The following is a 17,505-nucleotide window of genomic DNA, read 5'->3' on the forward strand; positions in this document are numbered from 1 at the left end:
TTATTACTTCTGTTTACCAAAGGGCAGCTGTGGCTCAGGAGGTAGAGTGGGTTATCCACCAATCAGAGAGTTGGTGGTTTGATCCCAGACTCCTCCAGTCTGCATATTAGTCTAGTGTGAGTGCACCCTAAGAGTCCTTGAGCCAGATACTGAACCCCAGATTACATGTTTGAGTGTGAATGAGTGAGCATGGAAACATTGCAGGGTGCTTTGTATTGGAAACTGTATTGCTCCTGATGGGCAGATCAGCACCTTGCACAGCAGCTTCTACCATCAGTGTATAAATGTGCACCGTATCCACAATATCCAGAGCCAATCACAACTTTATTGTTTCTCCCATAGAAAATATAACAGATAATTATAATTACTACAGAACGTACTTAATCTCTTCGTATAAAAGATTGAACATTTATTACAGAAGTGATACAAACTTCCCAGTCATTATTTATATGTTTTACAGTAACACCTCATTCTAACTAGCCAGCAGACCTGCTGAAAATGACTTGAAACACAGTGCATGGTTTTTTAAACACTTTGAAATTATGCATCCACATTAAAATTTTTAACAAAATGAATTTAAACAGTAAAGCAGCTGAAGGCTTTTTTGCCTGCTAGGCCCTGAGACGATGAGGATGTCTGGTAGTGAAGTGTAAAACAGTCTAAATATTGTTCTTCACCTCGATGAGTTCCTCTATCCGCACCAACACGCTCTTGATCATGTCGAATGTGTGCAGGGCTGAGTGCAGAGCCTGAAAGAGCACATTCAAAGTCAGTCAGGCCATCAGCTCTTCGGCAGTGTTGTGCAATTTACCTGCAATATCAAACACCCACTGACCTGAATCTGGGACTCTGGTGTCATGTTTGGCAGCTTGTCTTCACCGACAGACACAGAAAGTACAGACTCCTCTGTGGAAAACAACACATGCACACTGTCAGAATGCTACCAGAGCACTACCTGATGTGTTGATTGATAAAAGGCAGCATCAGTGCAGGTAAATATGTTTTGGTCTGACCTTTGACTTTGCCCTTCTTGGCCTCCATAGTGTTGTAGAGCTCCCTCTCATAGTGGGCCCTCGACATGTCCAACCCTACGCGTAGGGGCCTCAGGAATGTATCTTCTGTTTTATACAGCTCTGTCCAGATTCCCGTCTGTGAGATCAAAAACATGATGAGTGTAGCTGAGGTTGAATTGGGAACATGTGGGTGGACGTTCAGCTGTCCTTTTCACCACTTCAGATAAAAGCAGGTAACTTAATCACAGAAAAATGTATCAAACCATCATTCGCTGCTACTGATTTTGGACTTTCCTGCTGTTTATTTACAGTCCAGTGCTTGAGTAAATGTACTTTGTTACTTTCCACCATTAGAATCAGATCACTGACAGATGTTCTCACCTGGTTCTCAGTCACTTTGTCTCTGATGACAAGGTAACGCAGCAGGTTAAGAGACTCCATAACTCTGTTTAAAACAACACAAAAGAAAATGATATAGTATATGTTTGGTTATCACTCTTCACCAAAACCATCCTACCAGTTTCTATTAAGAACACCAATGATTATACAAAGTAAAATAAATGTATTTCTGTTATGTTTCAAGTTCCATTGAAGTCATTGAATGTCTTTCAATACTACATCATTATGGGGCATAATAATGTTTATCTTATATATAAACTGGAAAGATCAACACCCATTAACTCACATGTTTTAAAATCATGCAATGAGGGAAAATAAGCACAATTAGGCTGTGACATTTTCCTTTAACAGTATTATGTGTTAGTATTGGGCGGGAAAGGTAGGAAAAATGTACAAGTCACAAGTCTGACTTGTACATTTAACTCTTGCCCAGTGCATGCTGGGATTGGTTCCGGGCCCTCTGTTCCCTTGATCACCCATGTGTGCTGACCTGTCCATGTACTGCAAGAGGTCGGTTTCTGGACCGTCTGGGAGAATGAAAACCTTCCGCAGTAGAGGAAGGAGGTGAACTCCTTCGAACCAGGTGTTACTGTTACCGGGCTGACGGAGAGAGACAGTGATCACAACCGGCACAGATTTATTCAGCTCTGAGTCACTTCATTAAAATCAGGGAAAAGGTATCAGTATCAACAGTCACAGTGAAGTTTAAAACTCACCTGCAGGGAAATGTCTATCTGAGTTTTAATGTTTTTAATGATGTAGCCTTCGACACCTGAGTGATTACTGGTCTTCAGCATGAATCTGAAACAAGACAACCAGTACAAGTCATTACACTGAGAAGTGGAACGAAAAGTGATGTTTCTCAGGACTTTGGAACTTACAGGAAAAACTTGTATTTGGCTTCAGTGTCAAACTTATCAATGCTCAGCTGGAACACCTTCAGACCTTTAGTTCTCTGTTGGCAAAGAGGAAAAAAAGTAAATATAGCAATGTGTAACACTAAATAAAAAGTTCCAAGATTATAATAAATGCTGAAGTAGAAAGAGTCAGGGTCTTATCACAGGCATTAAAGTTGACACTACCTTAAACACTATGTGCATTCAGCTCATGTTACAGACTTTTACAGACTTACCAAATCATGCCTCGGACATATCGTCATGACCTTCACTATGTTCTGAAAACAAATGGTGAGATCAACAACTGAGCAAAACAAAACCTCACTATGAGAATCCCAGCAGAGTAAAAATCAGGGTTTGTATGAATAAGATGAGGGTGTAACTGTGTTTACCTGAGGCACTGTGAGGAAGGTTTTGATTTCTAACAGATCTGCATGCAGACTGCCGTTCTCTACCCGCACCAGACTCTTCTCATACAGCTCCTGTTTCATGAGGCACACACCAAATGTTCCAGCATGTGATTATTAACCATAATGACTAACATGTACTGGTGCTTATTAACAGTAATGATATATCAGAAGATTGATATGTGATATTGAGCAAATAATAGAACAATTCCAACAGTCTCACTTTACTGTAATGCAGCCTTTAAAATCAGGAAAAGACTTACATCACGATATCCCAAATCTGAGACAATATCTAGTCTCATATCATGATAGCTATATAATATCCATTAGCCAGCACTAATTTAATATATACCCAAGGATATTCAATTAGTTCTCAAGTCCCTCAGTCAAGCTGAGCATCAAATCCAGTTCTTATGCTAACTTTAGCCTTTAGAATTTTTTCCAGTCAGACTTTAAAAAGCTCATGCTCATATAATGATACTCTAAAATGAACACAGTACAGAGACTTGAAAAGTCTGTTGTCACTATTTCTTTGAGAATGTGTCCTCCCAAACTTTTGAAAACCACTAATCTCCAGTACAGGGTATGTCAAAACTTTAACTCACCAGTCCTTTCTGAATCCTGGATTCATCAGTTCTGACAATGAAATGATTTAACAAAAGGTTATGAGGTGTTTGATTCAAATACATGACACAGATCAATCAGTCAAGAACTTCAAATATTGACCTGATAGATCCAACTCTGTACTTACTACATATGGCAGTTACAGTATTGTACATGTTGCTACAAATATCTAAATTAACTTAGATGTAAAAGTACATTTTTAACACTGTTCTTTTAACTGAGATCAAACTGTAAAGAGCTTTAACAGCACACATAAAAAAATATTGTAATGCAATGTACTCACCTGGACAATAGGAGGCAGACGTGCTCCATATTACACCGAAGACAGAACACAGGGCTGCAGGGACAAAGAGGGAGTCAGGAGGGTGTTTGACTTTGACAACATATTTTAATAATTGTTCAAACAGCATCAAAACTGTCCGGCTATCATTTCCTGCAAAAAGTGAAGAATACATTACATCCTCCAGTCCTCCATGTTTCCTCTACCTTACCTGAAAACACTTGGGAACGAATCAGCAGCCAGGTGATGGATGAACACCAGGTGAGCCAGGCTGGCTAGTGACTCTTTGGGATAGCGCACCTCCTCCTCCAGAAAGCCGGGAACTTCCTTCCTCTTTAACAGCGGCTGGTACACAAGGCTGGGGACGGACTCTCCGATAGCACTGAGGGTGTTCTGTACAATGCAGAAACAGAATGGACAAAAAAAAGAACTTTCAGTATATTTTAAATCAGCTTATTTTCACGGAAGTAAAAGCTGGATTTCTTGCGGACTTTGTAATGAGTAGGAATAGTAAGTGGTAGTTCAGAAGACTGCACTCATAATTAGTGCAACTCATTAAGAAATATGCCCGTGTTAAATTAGCAAATTAGCATGACTCATCGTGACATTTACACTTACAGGAAGATATCAGCTCTTTCTACAATATTAGAGTGGATTGATTTTTAATTGAGTGTGGCATTTTAAAGGCCGTACCAAAATCTCTGTGGCAAAATTCCTCAGGGGAGACACAGCCAGGGTTTCAGGATCCTTGAGTTGTACCTCCAGGAGTGGGTGACTCAGAGTCTTCATACAGCTTCAAGACAGAACACACACACACACACACACACACACACACACACACACACACACACACACACACACACACACACACACACACACACACACACACACACACACACACACACACACACACACACACAACCTTGGCATTAGTATCGGGGTCCATATCATTTTTTAGTATAATGTGAAATAAAATATGGCAGATGTTTTTTGTTTTTTTTGAGTTGTGAAACATTTCAAATTCGTCACTCACAACTTCAGCAGCTCTGTCCTCAGCTCCTCTTTATCCGGTGACGACCATTCCCCTCCAACTGGCAACTTGTCCGCTACCTCACTCTGCTTCTTACTGTTCAGAAGGTTTTGCCTGGCCTCTTGGACAAAAGGCCTGACAAATGTGATCAGGTCACTGCAACAGCGACAAAGTGAGAAGACGTCATCCTCCTCTTGTTCCTTGGTATGAGGTACAGGCAGTTTTGCCACCTGCTCCAGCACAGACGACAGGGTCATGCCTAAGGACGATGCCTTACGGTTGCCCAGACACAGCAGCACTAGCAGGAGGAGATGGAGGAGATGAGATGAAAACAGAAAAGCAGATTGAGATGCAGGAAAAGATGAAGACGGAGTCAGAAAGACTATTTAAGCTGTAGGACATCTGCATAGAAATGTTCCTTACCTTTCTGTAGTGGGTTCAACAGCAGATGGAGGCTCTCTGCGATGGTGTCAGCGTCATCCTGCTCCAGTTGCTCCAACAGGCCGATCAGCAGCTCCTTGGGCCTGCATGTCTGGAAAAAATGGAGTCTGAGTCAACTTCAGAAACGTACACAGAATTTGAGTCTGGCTGCAGCAGCTGTCACTATGCACAGTGCAGCGAACATGTTTAGACACAGCTTACCAAAAGCAACAAAGCTAATAGATATAAGATAGATTGTTTTAGATTATAAAGTATTTTCTCCTAATATCCAATCCCATGATTTTGATTAACTGTTGAGCAGATAACCTTTAGTAGGTGGTTGAAAATGGCGAGGCAGTGAGGAAGGTTCTTGTCTTCTTTCTTCAGCAGAATCTGAACCAGAGGAGGCAGCAGATTCCAACCCATGCACCTGACTATGTCCTGGAGAACAAGGGACAGAGGAGTGTTATGTGTGTAAAGTGTTCTGCAACTTATAAACAAAATGATATGCTTCAAGATAGATCAGGATCAGCATTGAGCATCGTACTTGATTTTTATCGTCCAGGACAATACTGAGGACCTGCAGACTGTTTCCCTCCTCAATGCAGATCCGCCCAGCAACTGTGAAGACATCATGAGCCTCTGTGGTGTAGCTGTCATCAGGGACCCCTTGCTGTGTGAAAGAGAAACAAATAAAGATCAACAATATATTGACATTTCAGTCAGAGAGTTAGAACTGAAACAATTCGACAATATATCAATAAGTCGATTGACAAAATTCATCAAACCCCCCCCCCCCCCCCCCCCTTCCCTGGAGCTACTAATAAAACAAGAAAAAAAGTACCTCGTGATGAGATAGTTATATATACTACAGTTTCCAAAGAGAGGGATCGTCTGTTAATCATCAGCCATTTAAGATCTCCTTGAAAATAACGTAACATACAAAACAGCATCAAGCTGCAAAAATGTTCTCCTTAACTTATGAAAGGTTATATTCATAAATTGATTGAGGAGACTGTGCTGTTTGTCGAAGTGTAGCTAAAACAAAGCTGTATCTGGTGAAGATTACTGATTGTTGAGATATATTCAGGTTACTTGTGCCGCACTCGTTAACATGTCTGTGAAGAACCCTGACACAAAGAGAAGCTGAGGATGCACATATAAATAGATGGGTGGATGGATGGATGGATGAATGCATTGAAGAGGTGAGTTTAATGGTTTAATGATCCCTTTCCAGCCCCCTGCAGGACAGCCTGGACTCACACATCTCTGGACCACATCACTGAGCTGCTCCAGAGCCATCCTTGCTGCCTCAAGTGGAGTTTCTCTGCATACGGCAAAACAAGCACATCATACATGAGAGTGTCAAAGCTAGCTGACCATACACGACTATTAATCCATGATTTATGTAAACAAACACCTGGGTTAGGTTGCGCCCAGCGTCAGATAAACCCTATGAGAGTGAAAACTGGACTTTACAGTGTAAACACAGAGGTACAGAATGAATGCTAACTTAGTCTCAGTTATGCTAAAGTAGCTTGAATGTTACACTGAAATGACGTGTTTTAAATATATCGGAGCTAGCTAGACACAGTCACCAAAACTAAGCTTTTTGGTGGCAGTAAAAGTGACAGACAGGACAATGTTGAGGTAGATACCCACCCTGACATCCCCGGTGACATCAACCACGCTACCTGACGGAAACATAAAGGTTGTCCCTTATCGCTCGCCGTAGAAATAAATACGTCATCGGTCAAAGTTGAAAAAGAGGAAACAAAATGATGGCGAGTGTGGAGAGAAGAGGTGCCTCTAAACCCTCAAAAAAAGGTTGTTTTCTCCTCTCAATTCCGTCTAACATTAAAATATGATGATTGTTGAAGGTGTTTACAGTCTAACGGAGTTCAGAGACGAGTTAAAACATGTTTTCATATTTTACAAAATTGGTTTGTGTGGTCGTGTGTCTCACTGGTTGATTTAAAAAGTAGTAAAGCTTCTTGTCTTCCGTAACAGCGTGACATATATATTATCAAGTGGAAATATTATACAGTGTCTCTTTTATAGTATGTTTAACCGTGTTGTTTGTTTTCAGGTGGAAAGTGCGTCAAAGCGCTGAGTGCTGAAGAAGAAGCAAGAAGGTGTGAAAGAACATCAGTTTACTTTATAAATACTAATTAAACAAGAATATATTGATCCCCAGAGGGAGAATAGGAGTGATAAACACAGCAAAATAAACGTCAAGGAAAAATAAATTCAGTCTATATACATTCTAAACATTATACACATTTTAATACTTGGGCTACATGAGCTGACTTGACACATTCATATAAAGGTACATACATATAATGATATACACACATGGACTGTACAACAGGGGGCGGATTGAGGAGTTGACAAGATCCGTGGCTAAGCCCAGAGCACCAGCCAAAAACAATGCACATAGAAATAAATAAACAATAAGCAAAACAATAAAGGAATTAGAACAAGAGGAGAAAATACACTAATTTTAATTTCATTCAGTAACACTGCCACAATGTAATTGTCTTCAGAACTTTCCTTAACAGCTGTTTTATCCTGTCACAGTCATTTTTGTACAATCTGATGGACACAAATGAGCGCCTGAATAATATCTAGCTAATTTACTACTTCATAATATTACACTAATGTTTAATCCTTATTTTATCTTTGTAAAGTTATGTCTCTGCTCAGTTTTTATTCTGTGTCTGGAGATAATTGTAGTGATGTCATCAGCACTCCTTTTGTTGTTGTCAGGAGAGAAGAAATCAAAGAGAGGCTGCGGGAGAAGTTGGAGCTGGAGAAGAGAGCCCTGCAGGTGGTTGAGCGTCTTCTGGAGGATTGTGTAGCTGAGGATTTTCTGGTTGACTGTGTAAGTATTATCCAGGCTCAGTTTTATTAGGGGAAGGGGACTAGGATGAATGTGATTTACAATTCATGAGTGTCACATCGAACAATTGCTGCAATTAACGATAATTTTCATTATCGTTTAAAACCGTTGATTATTTTTTGCATTAATCAATCGGTTGTTTGATCTGAAAAATGTCAGAAAATGGTGAAAAATGTTGATCACTGTTTCCTTGTTTTGTAAAAATCAAATGTCTTGTTTTGTCCCAACCAACAGTCCACAACCTAAAGATGTACAATTTCCTTTTGTAGAGGACACAATAAACCAGACAATTGTCACACTTAAAGAGCTGGAACCAGAGAATTTTGGCCTTTTTTGACTCAATTAACTAATTATCAAAATAGTTGAAGATTAATTTTCAATCAATTAATTTTCAAATTGTTAATCGACTTGCCTTGTTACATTGTAATTACATTGCTGCCCTAGAACATTTTATTGAGGATTTTCCATTGTAAGGAATCTGTACTTTCTGATGTTGAGTATTACAGTGATTCTATCCAAAGAAAATGGGCAGGTCTGCATTTTTAAATCTTAGTGATTTTGCAGTATGGTAGGTCTAACAACATACTATTACAGATTTTTCTGAATTTATGTCAAATAAATAATTCTATCCTGTGACCTTGATCTTCAACATCTGGGACACACCATACAGTGCAAATGTTTTAGGCACTAAAAGAAAAGTGAGGATACTTTCAAAAATAATTTGCATCAATAATTGTCATTTATCAGTTAACTTAAAGTTAAACCTGAATCAAAGCAATGAGCAGCTTTGGCTTTAAAACAGCACTGGTTCTCTCTGTGTACACATACACATAGTTTTTCAGCTACTTAGCAGGTCAGTTGTTCCTGCATCTTGAATAATTTGCCACAGTTCCTCCATGAGGTTGAGATCAGGGCTCTTCTTGTGGCTGAAGATAATTTATGTTTTAGATCTGCCATCCATCCTGTTTTCTCTTCCTGATCATGATGACACTAGGTTATAAATTAGTTATTTCTGATCAGATGTGTGTAACATTCACGCCTCTGTGCATTAAAGTTCACGTTTAAAACTCAGTCTACAAGTCCTCAAGTTATATTTTGACATTTTAAGCTTTTTTTATTCACTCTGTGATAAACAGACAGATTTTATTCCCTAGTTATGGTGGAATTGGTCAACCACCAACACACTGAAAATGAGAGCTGATAATTGTTTATATCTCTTGTTGTTGCTTCACAGGCCAGATTCATCACTTCTGAAAATTACAAAGATGCTATTGAGGAGAGATGCATTGCTAAACTGTGTGGTTATCCTACATGTCCAAATAAATTGGGCAAGGTAAAATCCTTTGTATCAGCCTTTATAACCATTTCTAAGTAATACATATCTTTCTCTTTTCTAGTCTTCCATGACTTCATACTTTTGTTCATTTTACAGATCTCAACTCAGCAGTACAAAATTTGTACTAGGACCAATAAGGTGTATGACATCACAGAGCGCAAGGTGAGTGCTGCAACATGTTTTGTTGTTGTTTTTTTAAAGAATATTAAGTACATAAAACCTATTTCCCTAAAAAAAGGATTCTCTCTTTTCTCTGTGTTTAGTGTTTTTGCAGTAACTTCTGCTACAAAGCTTCCAAAGAATTTGAGCTACAAATATCAAAGACTCCACTTTGGCTCAGACCGCATGAGAGGTACATGTGCTGCTCCGAGTCACTGTCCTGAATCAGAAATATGAACTAATCACTGAATATAATCATGTTGTACATATTAAGACTGTGTCTGCTTCTATTTTCACTGACAGTCCTGCAGAAATTAAATTGATGAAGAAAGGAGATGGGTATGTATTCACATCAACTAACAAAAAAATGCATTTTGTCATGTTTAAAGTGTTTCTGATTGTAATGTAGATTTAATAATAATAAAAACTAACACATGTGTCCAGTGGGAGCTCTGGTGAGGAGGTGAGGCTGTCAGAGAGGCGTCTCCAAGAGCAGGACATCGAGAACCCGCTGGCTGCTCAAATCGAGGGGACCCACAGCTCTGAGAAGCATTCTGCTGCAGCCGGCCTCAGCCACAACGACAACAGCGATGGCGAACAGGAGCAGGACTTTGTCTCCAGCGTGGTCTCCCAGCGACAGGGACCCAGGGTGCACTGGGGTGACCTGCCGAAACGCACTGATGAAGATGAGAAAGGAGAACAAGAGAAAATGGAGAGAAGAAAGATAGAGAATGGAGAGGGAGATAAAGAGGAGATGCCACCTCATGATAGTCAGAACCAAGAGAAGGAGGGAAAAATGAGAGTGGATGAAAATAGAAAGGAATCTTTTGCATGTGAAACCGAAAAACCCAAACAGCTGCACACAGTCAATGGCAACCAGAAACCCAAAGCGGAGAGAGGCTGTGTTGAAGAGGCTACAGCTAAGATGGATTTGTGTAGTTTATCCGAGCCAGTTACTCACACCACACCCCCGCCTGTGGACTCAACACCATCACAGGCGGACCACAAAACTCCACTCACTTCTCCTCCATTTATGGAGTCAAAACCCGCAACAGAAACCAGACCCCAGGCAGATCTCCCTTCCTCAGCTCTGAATCCAAGCCTCAACATTACCCAGGTAGGTATGAGCAGGAGAGGTGCGGCAGGACTTCGGGATCTACTCAAGAGCCACTCCACTGAAGAAAACTCCAACTCCATCCGGCTGAATCTTCTCAAGTGCTTGAGAAGGACGTTGAAGGAATGGAGCACAGATGAGACCCTGAGGTTCCTATACGGCACTGATCATTCACTAGGTTCTCCCTTTGCTGATGTGAAAGAAGAAAAGAAAGAGGAAGATGAGGAGCTCGACGAAGATGACCTTGAGGATGAAGTGAGCGAGGAGGACGGAGGAGGGATTGACGTCGGGGTGCAAAAGAGACCTTCAGCCGTAGCTCCAGACTTCAAGACACTGAAGAAGGAAACCCAGCAGCTTGAGCTCAGAGTTAAAGAGTTTTACAAGGGGACCTGGATTGTGCCCGAGGAGGAAGAAGAGCCAAAAGGAAACAAAGTGAGTGAAGGAAGAATGAAAAGGAGAGGAAGTTTGTGAATGCAGCAACTTATTGTAAGAGTCAGTGGCCACATGAGGGCACTAGAGGAAAATTGATGTTGAAACAAATTGGAGGAAGTGAGTTTTGTATTGAAGTTTTCTCTCTAAACACTCTCAGATGCTTTGTTTGACCTCCCACCAGGTGACAGTCCAGGACCAGAGGACGAAGGATCCAGTTCTGCCGCTTGTTGACTCTCAAGCTCAGCACCTCATCCAGAAACGAATCACAGTGGAGAAGCTCACTAGCTGGTGTGTGTGTGTGTGTGTGTGTGTGTGTTATTTCAAATTATTTTACTGCATGTGCTAGAACCTGTAATTTTCTTGGCTGGCAGATAAACTGTTCAGTTTATTACAAATGTTTGTACTTTATTTACACATGTGGCCAATGTGAGGAGCAACCTGTTGAGCTTTAGCAGTGTGATAAACAGTTATAGGACTGTACATTGGGCTCATAAACATTACATGAATGTTACTGATATGTTAACTGATTCCTGTCTTCTGTATTTATCGTAACTGCTAGAAGCCTAAAAATTGATAGGATGTTTTTAATGACAATACAAATCACAAATAACTGTATTCTTCTCTTTGTTTAGTCTCAGAAACATTGTGGGTCCACTGCGGCTCACCATGAGTGATGTCACCACCGATCTGAACAACCTGGTCAGGACATTCAGGTCAGCACAGCACATGCAAACTCCGATATACTCAGTTATGCTTCTTTTTTTTTGGCCTGATTATGCATGGTCACATGCTGACAAGGCAAATATATGCTTTTTAATTGTAATGTTTGACATCTTAAAAAGTATGGATGCACTGTGTTGAGAGGCCATCATGGTCACTTTAACTCATTTAAAGGTACAACATCACAACATGCAGCAGTTCTTCAAAATGTAGACGTTCAGAAATATTGATGAGATAGTGATGTAATCAACTTCATAATAGATTACTAGCTGCACTGTTGATTGTTTATTTATCGTAATTACAGTAAATTACGGCAATATTAGTTCATGATAAAATGTAATGTTCTGCAAATGTAACCTGCTAGCAGTAACTGAAACTTGCAATTTATCTACTTGATTGCTTTAGTATTCTAAGGCAAATTCAAATGTAATTTAACTTGTAATGAACAAATAGAATTGATTCAAATTTCCAACATTGTGAGAACATTTGATGAACTCTGCTGCCCCCTGCAGGCTTTGACACTCAACAATAAGTGTTTCAGTAACTGTCTTTGGGCCTTTTTGGTCTTTGGGGAGAAGAACATTCTCAGAAATTGAGATGTAATTCAACGTGTGGTTTTTGACTATGGACGCACTATTTTTCTTGACCTCATGACTCTTTTTTTTTTTGGCCTGTGAGGAGCCAAGAATTGGAAATACAGTTATCCAAAAACATTATTGACCTCATCTGATAGATAGGTGACGATACAGAAAATATCCTCTATGTGCTTATCGGTGTTGTTGCAAACACTTCATACTGTATTAATGTGTTTTCTTAAAGGGCCACTTCTGTCTGATTAGTCTTCTGCCCATGAAGATCAGTAGAGCTGTGCTGGAACTTCACACACCAAAAGGCCCTTTTCTCAATAATCATTTTGACTTGTAGTCGAAACAGCACAGGTGTTACTAATAACATGAACGCTCTGCTTCATTCAAGTGTCTCAGTAAGGCTACGTTCCTGACTGTTCAGATTGCGGTCGCATTCAAAAAATCAGATATGTATCTGATTCAGTACCACATTTGAAAGTGGCCTGAATCAGATTTGGAAATGTCAGATTCAGTGCGACTTGTGCTGTTCACATTGTCAGGAACAAATCAGATATGGGTCACATTTGATCGAACAAATCGGATTCAGGTGATTTTTAACTGCAGGCAACTCTCATTCAAATCTGATTCCTTCTCAAATCAGATTTTTAGGCCTGACTGTGCACACTGTTTTTAGCAAGTGTCCAAATCGGATTTGGCTCTGTTCAGACTGGGCCACATTAATGACCAATCTGACATGTTGCTGTGGCAACGTCGTCGGAGCGGAGGCATCATCTAGCGTGTATTGTGTGATGTCATATAATTGCGACAGCAACAACAAACCCTCGAGCTTCACTTGAATGGAGCCATCTCCCCAAAGATTAAGAATTTGGTGTCGTCCTCTGTCCAAAGACTGATGTTTTCAACGTCTTCCGTTGCTCCCATTGATATCAGCTAGCAACAGCAACTCAAATAAGCGTGGGTCTGGTGTTGCATAGAGTGACGTAGTGTAGAGACGTAGAGAGACGTCACGGACAGTCAAATCCGATTTAAGTATTTGGAGCTGTTCAGACTCAGACACATCTGTCCAAATGAGACATTTGAAACAGATTGAAACTCCCAAAGGTAGTTTCAATCTGGTTTGCAAAAATCGGATTTCATGTGATTTATGACTGTTCAGACTTCATAAGAGCCATCTGGTTCCAATCCAGATTGGCGATTGGCTAAAAATCGGATTTTGGCTTGCAGTGTGAACGCAGCCTTACGTAACAGTGAGTCAGGGTGCTGAAACTGAAGCATCGAAAAGGAATTCAGCCATTCCTAATTTTATTATATACATTTTTTAAATAAAAGCACCTATAAAAGTAATAAAGGTGTAGCTTCACCCACTCAAACAGATGCAACAAAACTAACAAGAGAGTCTGAGACATTTAGGCCAAATTTGTGAAGAAATTAGCTTAAAAATCTGTGGGGGTGGACCATGAGTGTGTAGTCTTTGTCTGGCCTTTGTTATTGTGTATGGTTTTATAAGACCACTTTAGCTTGTTAATGCATTCGTTATATAATGTAAACATTACACATATTTTCCTTGAACCTTCATTGTTAGTATATCACTTTATTAAAGAAATCTTGTCCCAGAATTATTTTTGGGCACAAGATTTCCTGCCATAGAGCTACTGCACATTCCCATTGGCTGGTTAGGATGTTTTCAACAGGTTTGCTATTAAATCACTGTGTCAGTGATTTAAAAGCAGGGTAACACCTCCACAGTCCTGCTTCCAGGAATTCTCTTTTTGCTGTCGAAAGGCCCCACTGACAAGAGGCTGAAACCAAAGAATATACACAGCTCTGTCAGAGAAACATCCATCACTGCACTATTGCAGCCAGTGTTTGTGGTGGTCGGTCTGGCCTTGTGCACATTTTATTTTCCTAGTTAACTTATCATCAGGATCAGCTGATAGTGTGTCTTTGGCACCTGCTAAGAGAATGGTTGCTCGTACCGCTAGTTATTTGTATGTTCACATGTATTCTGTGATTAGATTCATAAGTCTTTGTGCTATAACTGATGTTTGACTCAGCAATGGTGAACTACTGCTAACTTAGTTTTTTTTCTCTTGACAGCTTCACTAACACAAACATCATCCACAAAACTCCTGAGTGGACCCTGATTGCTGTTATGCTGCTCTATCTGTAAGTTCATATTATAGTGTGAATGCGTTGTGTCAGTATTATCAGGATGCACCATGACAGCTGTAGTTGTAGAGAAGAGGAGTGAGAGAAAAAAAATTACCAGGAAATACACCCGGACAGCAAACTCTAAACCACTGTCCTTTACTACGTGCGTGTCTCTGTGTGTGTGTGTGTGTGTCTGTGTGTGTGTGTGTGTGTCTGTGTGTGTGTGTGTGCGTGGTGTTTTACACTAGTTTTTTAAGAATTAAGCAACAGTTAATGTAGTTAAAGATCATCTTCAGGTTAAGAGCTTCACAGTGCATTTGACAAGATGCTATTTGGTATGGCACTGTGTAGCCCGTGCCATATGGGGGGTGTGTGTGTGTGTGTGCCGTGCTGGCAGTTCATGGACAGTTCCGTGCTCCTCCCATCTGAGTACACACAGACGCCTCATGTGGCCTTATCTCCACCTGATTGCCCCTCTCCAGATCCGTGATGTGGGACACAAGGCACACACAAGCAGTCCTGTACACTTTCAAGTTAAACACACAGACACAATAGCTCCTCTGTATACATTCAAGCAAAACTGGGACTTTAAATTGCCCTGGCTGGGAAAACGTTCACCTGATGCCCGGCTGACTCTGATTTATAGCTCCCGCAGTAGCCTCCGGTCAGTTTGCATCAGTATCATAACTTACAATGTAAGCTGACTGGAAATGAACAAAGGCAATCACAATGTACAGAGTCTTGTTCTACTTGAGGAAGGTAACTTTAATGTCAGTATTTTAAAAAGGAGACCTGTGACTGTAAACTGTTCCTAAAGCAGCAATGGACAAAATATAGTAGGTCACAAATCTGAGATACTGGAAGTAGATTTTTCACATGTTTCCAGTTGATATTATCATTATCTTTTCAAATGCCTGGAAAATGAGGCTATGGCATACATTTGTTTGAAATAAAATAGATTTGACCTTGTTACCTTGTTAGTTGTTAGGAAATGAAATTAAGAGAAAAAACTAAAGAGTTTGGATTGTCATTAAACTTTTTAGACCTATGTGGGCAGAAATAGAGACAAGATATTGTAATGTTGACAGGTGATGTAAATCTCCAATGATAAATATTTTAAACCAAAACTTTTAAGATTTGATTTTATCTATCTGTTGAACCTGTATTTATTCGTGTTTGGCTTATCAATGCATTTGTTTGCTTTCATTTAATCTATTTTACATAATCAATCCTTTTGGAAACTTTTATTCTCTTTGTCACGTGTCCCATCAGTACTCTATGATTTCATTAGTTCCCATTTAACTTCAAGCTTCTCTGTCCTTCCATTCCTCCATCATGAATAATTTGGCGTGCTGTCTTATCTATCTGCTGCATGGCAGCTGTGAAGCTAGTGTGGCCTCTATTGTTCAGGCCAGATGAATAATGGATGCCCCACCTGCAACACTAGACCCACGGGTGAACCGGAGATTAACCAGCAGTGCACCTCCACACAGGTAGACAGGACAGACGGAGAGGGGAGGGAGGTGTGGGGGAGGGGAGAGGGGAGAGGGGAGGAGGAGCCGGACAGGAGTTTTTTAAGAGGTGACGAGAAATATGGATGCTGATCTTTTCTGACATGATAGATCATCGCATGGTTTATGTACAGATACATGAGACTCCAGCGTCACCTCATCACAGAGAGGCTTGATTGAGCTGAGATCTGTGATGTGAAGTCACTCTGGTAGAAATTGACAATATTAATACACAATTTTACTTCTTTATATTGAGAGCAAAGATCTGAACACTTTTTTGTCCTATGTAGGATATATTGCAGGATTGTTTTATTGTGTAAACTGCAATCACTTTAGCTATTGCAGGAGTGTCTAATAAACATGCAGCACTATGCACTCTTATGTGCAGCCAAAACACACACATGACCAGAGGAGTGTGTGAAAGTTCAGCAAGCTGTATGTTGTGTGTCAGGAATTCTTAAAATAATGTAGGCTGTCAGATCATTATTTATTGTGCGTGACATTTCACAAACTGTAATTTTTCTCTTTCGAGTGTGCAGTGCTTTCACATCAAGTTTAGATATGACTGCACGATTCTGAGTATCGTGTGATGAGTATTTTACAGAGATAACTTAGCTGAGTAAAAACTAGAAACCCTTTAAATCTGATACACAGATTGATATTTTAAAGGCCTCTTTATTATACTCAACAAAGTTATCATATGAGTCAGTATACATGCTGTAACCACGCTTTCTTTCGAGCGGTGTGAACCCTGGTTAGCACTCAGTAGCTTAGAGAGGTGTGAGTGCATGCTTTTTTTTTTCTTTCAAAGAACCTATTTCAATTGAAAACCAGTGTTGTGAGGACATTTTGGCAAGTCCTCACAACTTCAAAGGGCAATTTGAGAGTTAAGACTTGGTTTTAAGGTTAAGGTTAGAATTAGGTTTAGTTTCAGTTTAGGATTGGGTTTAGGCATTTAGTTGTGATGGCTAATGTCTGGGTAAGGGGCTAGGGAATGCATTATGAAACACAAACATAGGTGTGTGTTTGTGTGTATAATATTGTGTGATTTGTGTTTCAGGTTGTCAGATGTGTGTCCAGTGGTTCGAGAGGCCTTGGAGACGACGGCATCAGTCGTGTATTTAAACACGCTGTTTGAGGAGCTCGGTCTACAGGAGCAGGACCTTTTGAACTTAGTCGAGCAGTTTAAAACCCCAGCCCACTAACACGAACTGCACACTGTCAGGCATGGACATATGAATAATAAATATACACACTCAGTATCTGAGACTGAACTGGATAAATAGTATCAGAGATTTTTCCATAAATAAATTTGTTTGAATTTTTTTTAGAACTGCCTGTTTTCTTTATGAACATGTGTACATATATATGTCATCTATTGTTATTTTCTTTTTGCACAAGGTGTCTTATCTCAATCGAAAGCTCCCTCTGAGATAATGCACCTGAACATTTTCACCAAACATGACAGTGAGGGCTTCAGTCACAGCCTGATCTAGGATGTAGGACTGGAGGCTGTGTACATTG

At 40.2% G+C, this 17,505-nt stretch overlaps 2 protein-coding genes across 2 annotated transcripts; one reads left to right on the forward strand and one right to left on the reverse strand.

Moving 5' to 3' along the window:
- Positions 1 to 313: 313 nt before the first annotated feature.
- Positions 314 to 6,768, reverse strand: glmna (glomulin, FKBP associated protein a). The gene is made up of 19 exons (XM_053329607.1): positions 6,732 to 6,768; positions 6,333 to 6,396; positions 5,617 to 5,742; positions 5,397 to 5,510; positions 5,073 to 5,181; positions 4,653 to 4,947; positions 4,313 to 4,412; positions 3,831 to 4,012; positions 3,623 to 3,676; positions 3,321 to 3,351; positions 2,701 to 2,790; positions 2,545 to 2,586; positions 2,294 to 2,367; positions 2,129 to 2,213; positions 1,903 to 2,012; positions 1,395 to 1,458; positions 1,014 to 1,149; positions 836 to 906; positions 314 to 749 (listed from the first exon to the last, which is right to left on the reverse strand). Exons 1-19 carry the CDS (start codon positions 6,749 to 6,751, stop codon positions 660 to 662), a joined length of 1,857 nt encoding a protein of 618 aa, XP_053185582.1. The 5' UTR covers positions 6,752 to 6,768; the 3' UTR covers positions 314 to 659.
- An 889-nt stretch (positions 6,769 to 7,657) lies between these two features.
- On the forward strand, positions 7,658 to 17,213 carry rpap2 (RNA polymerase II associated protein 2). Its single transcript, XM_053329604.1, has 10 exons — positions 7,658 to 7,953; positions 9,206 to 9,304; positions 9,404 to 9,469; positions 9,571 to 9,659; positions 9,770 to 9,805; positions 9,911 to 11,012; positions 11,194 to 11,300; positions 11,645 to 11,725; positions 14,417 to 14,485; positions 17,042 to 17,213. The coding sequence occupies exons 1-10, from the start codon at positions 7,762 to 7,764 to the stop codon at positions 17,184 to 17,186; spliced, it is 1,986 nt and encodes a 661-aa protein (XP_053185579.1). The 5' UTR covers positions 7,658 to 7,761; the 3' UTR covers positions 17,187 to 17,213.
- Positions 17,214 to 17,505: the final 292 nt, after the last annotated feature.

Source organism: Scomber japonicus, chromosome 12, assembly GCF_027409825.1.
Source record: "Scomber japonicus isolate fScoJap1 chromosome 12, fScoJap1.pri, whole genome shotgun sequence".
Taxonomy (NCBI): Eukaryota; Metazoa; Chordata; class Actinopteri; order Scombriformes; family Scombridae; genus Scomber; species Scomber japonicus.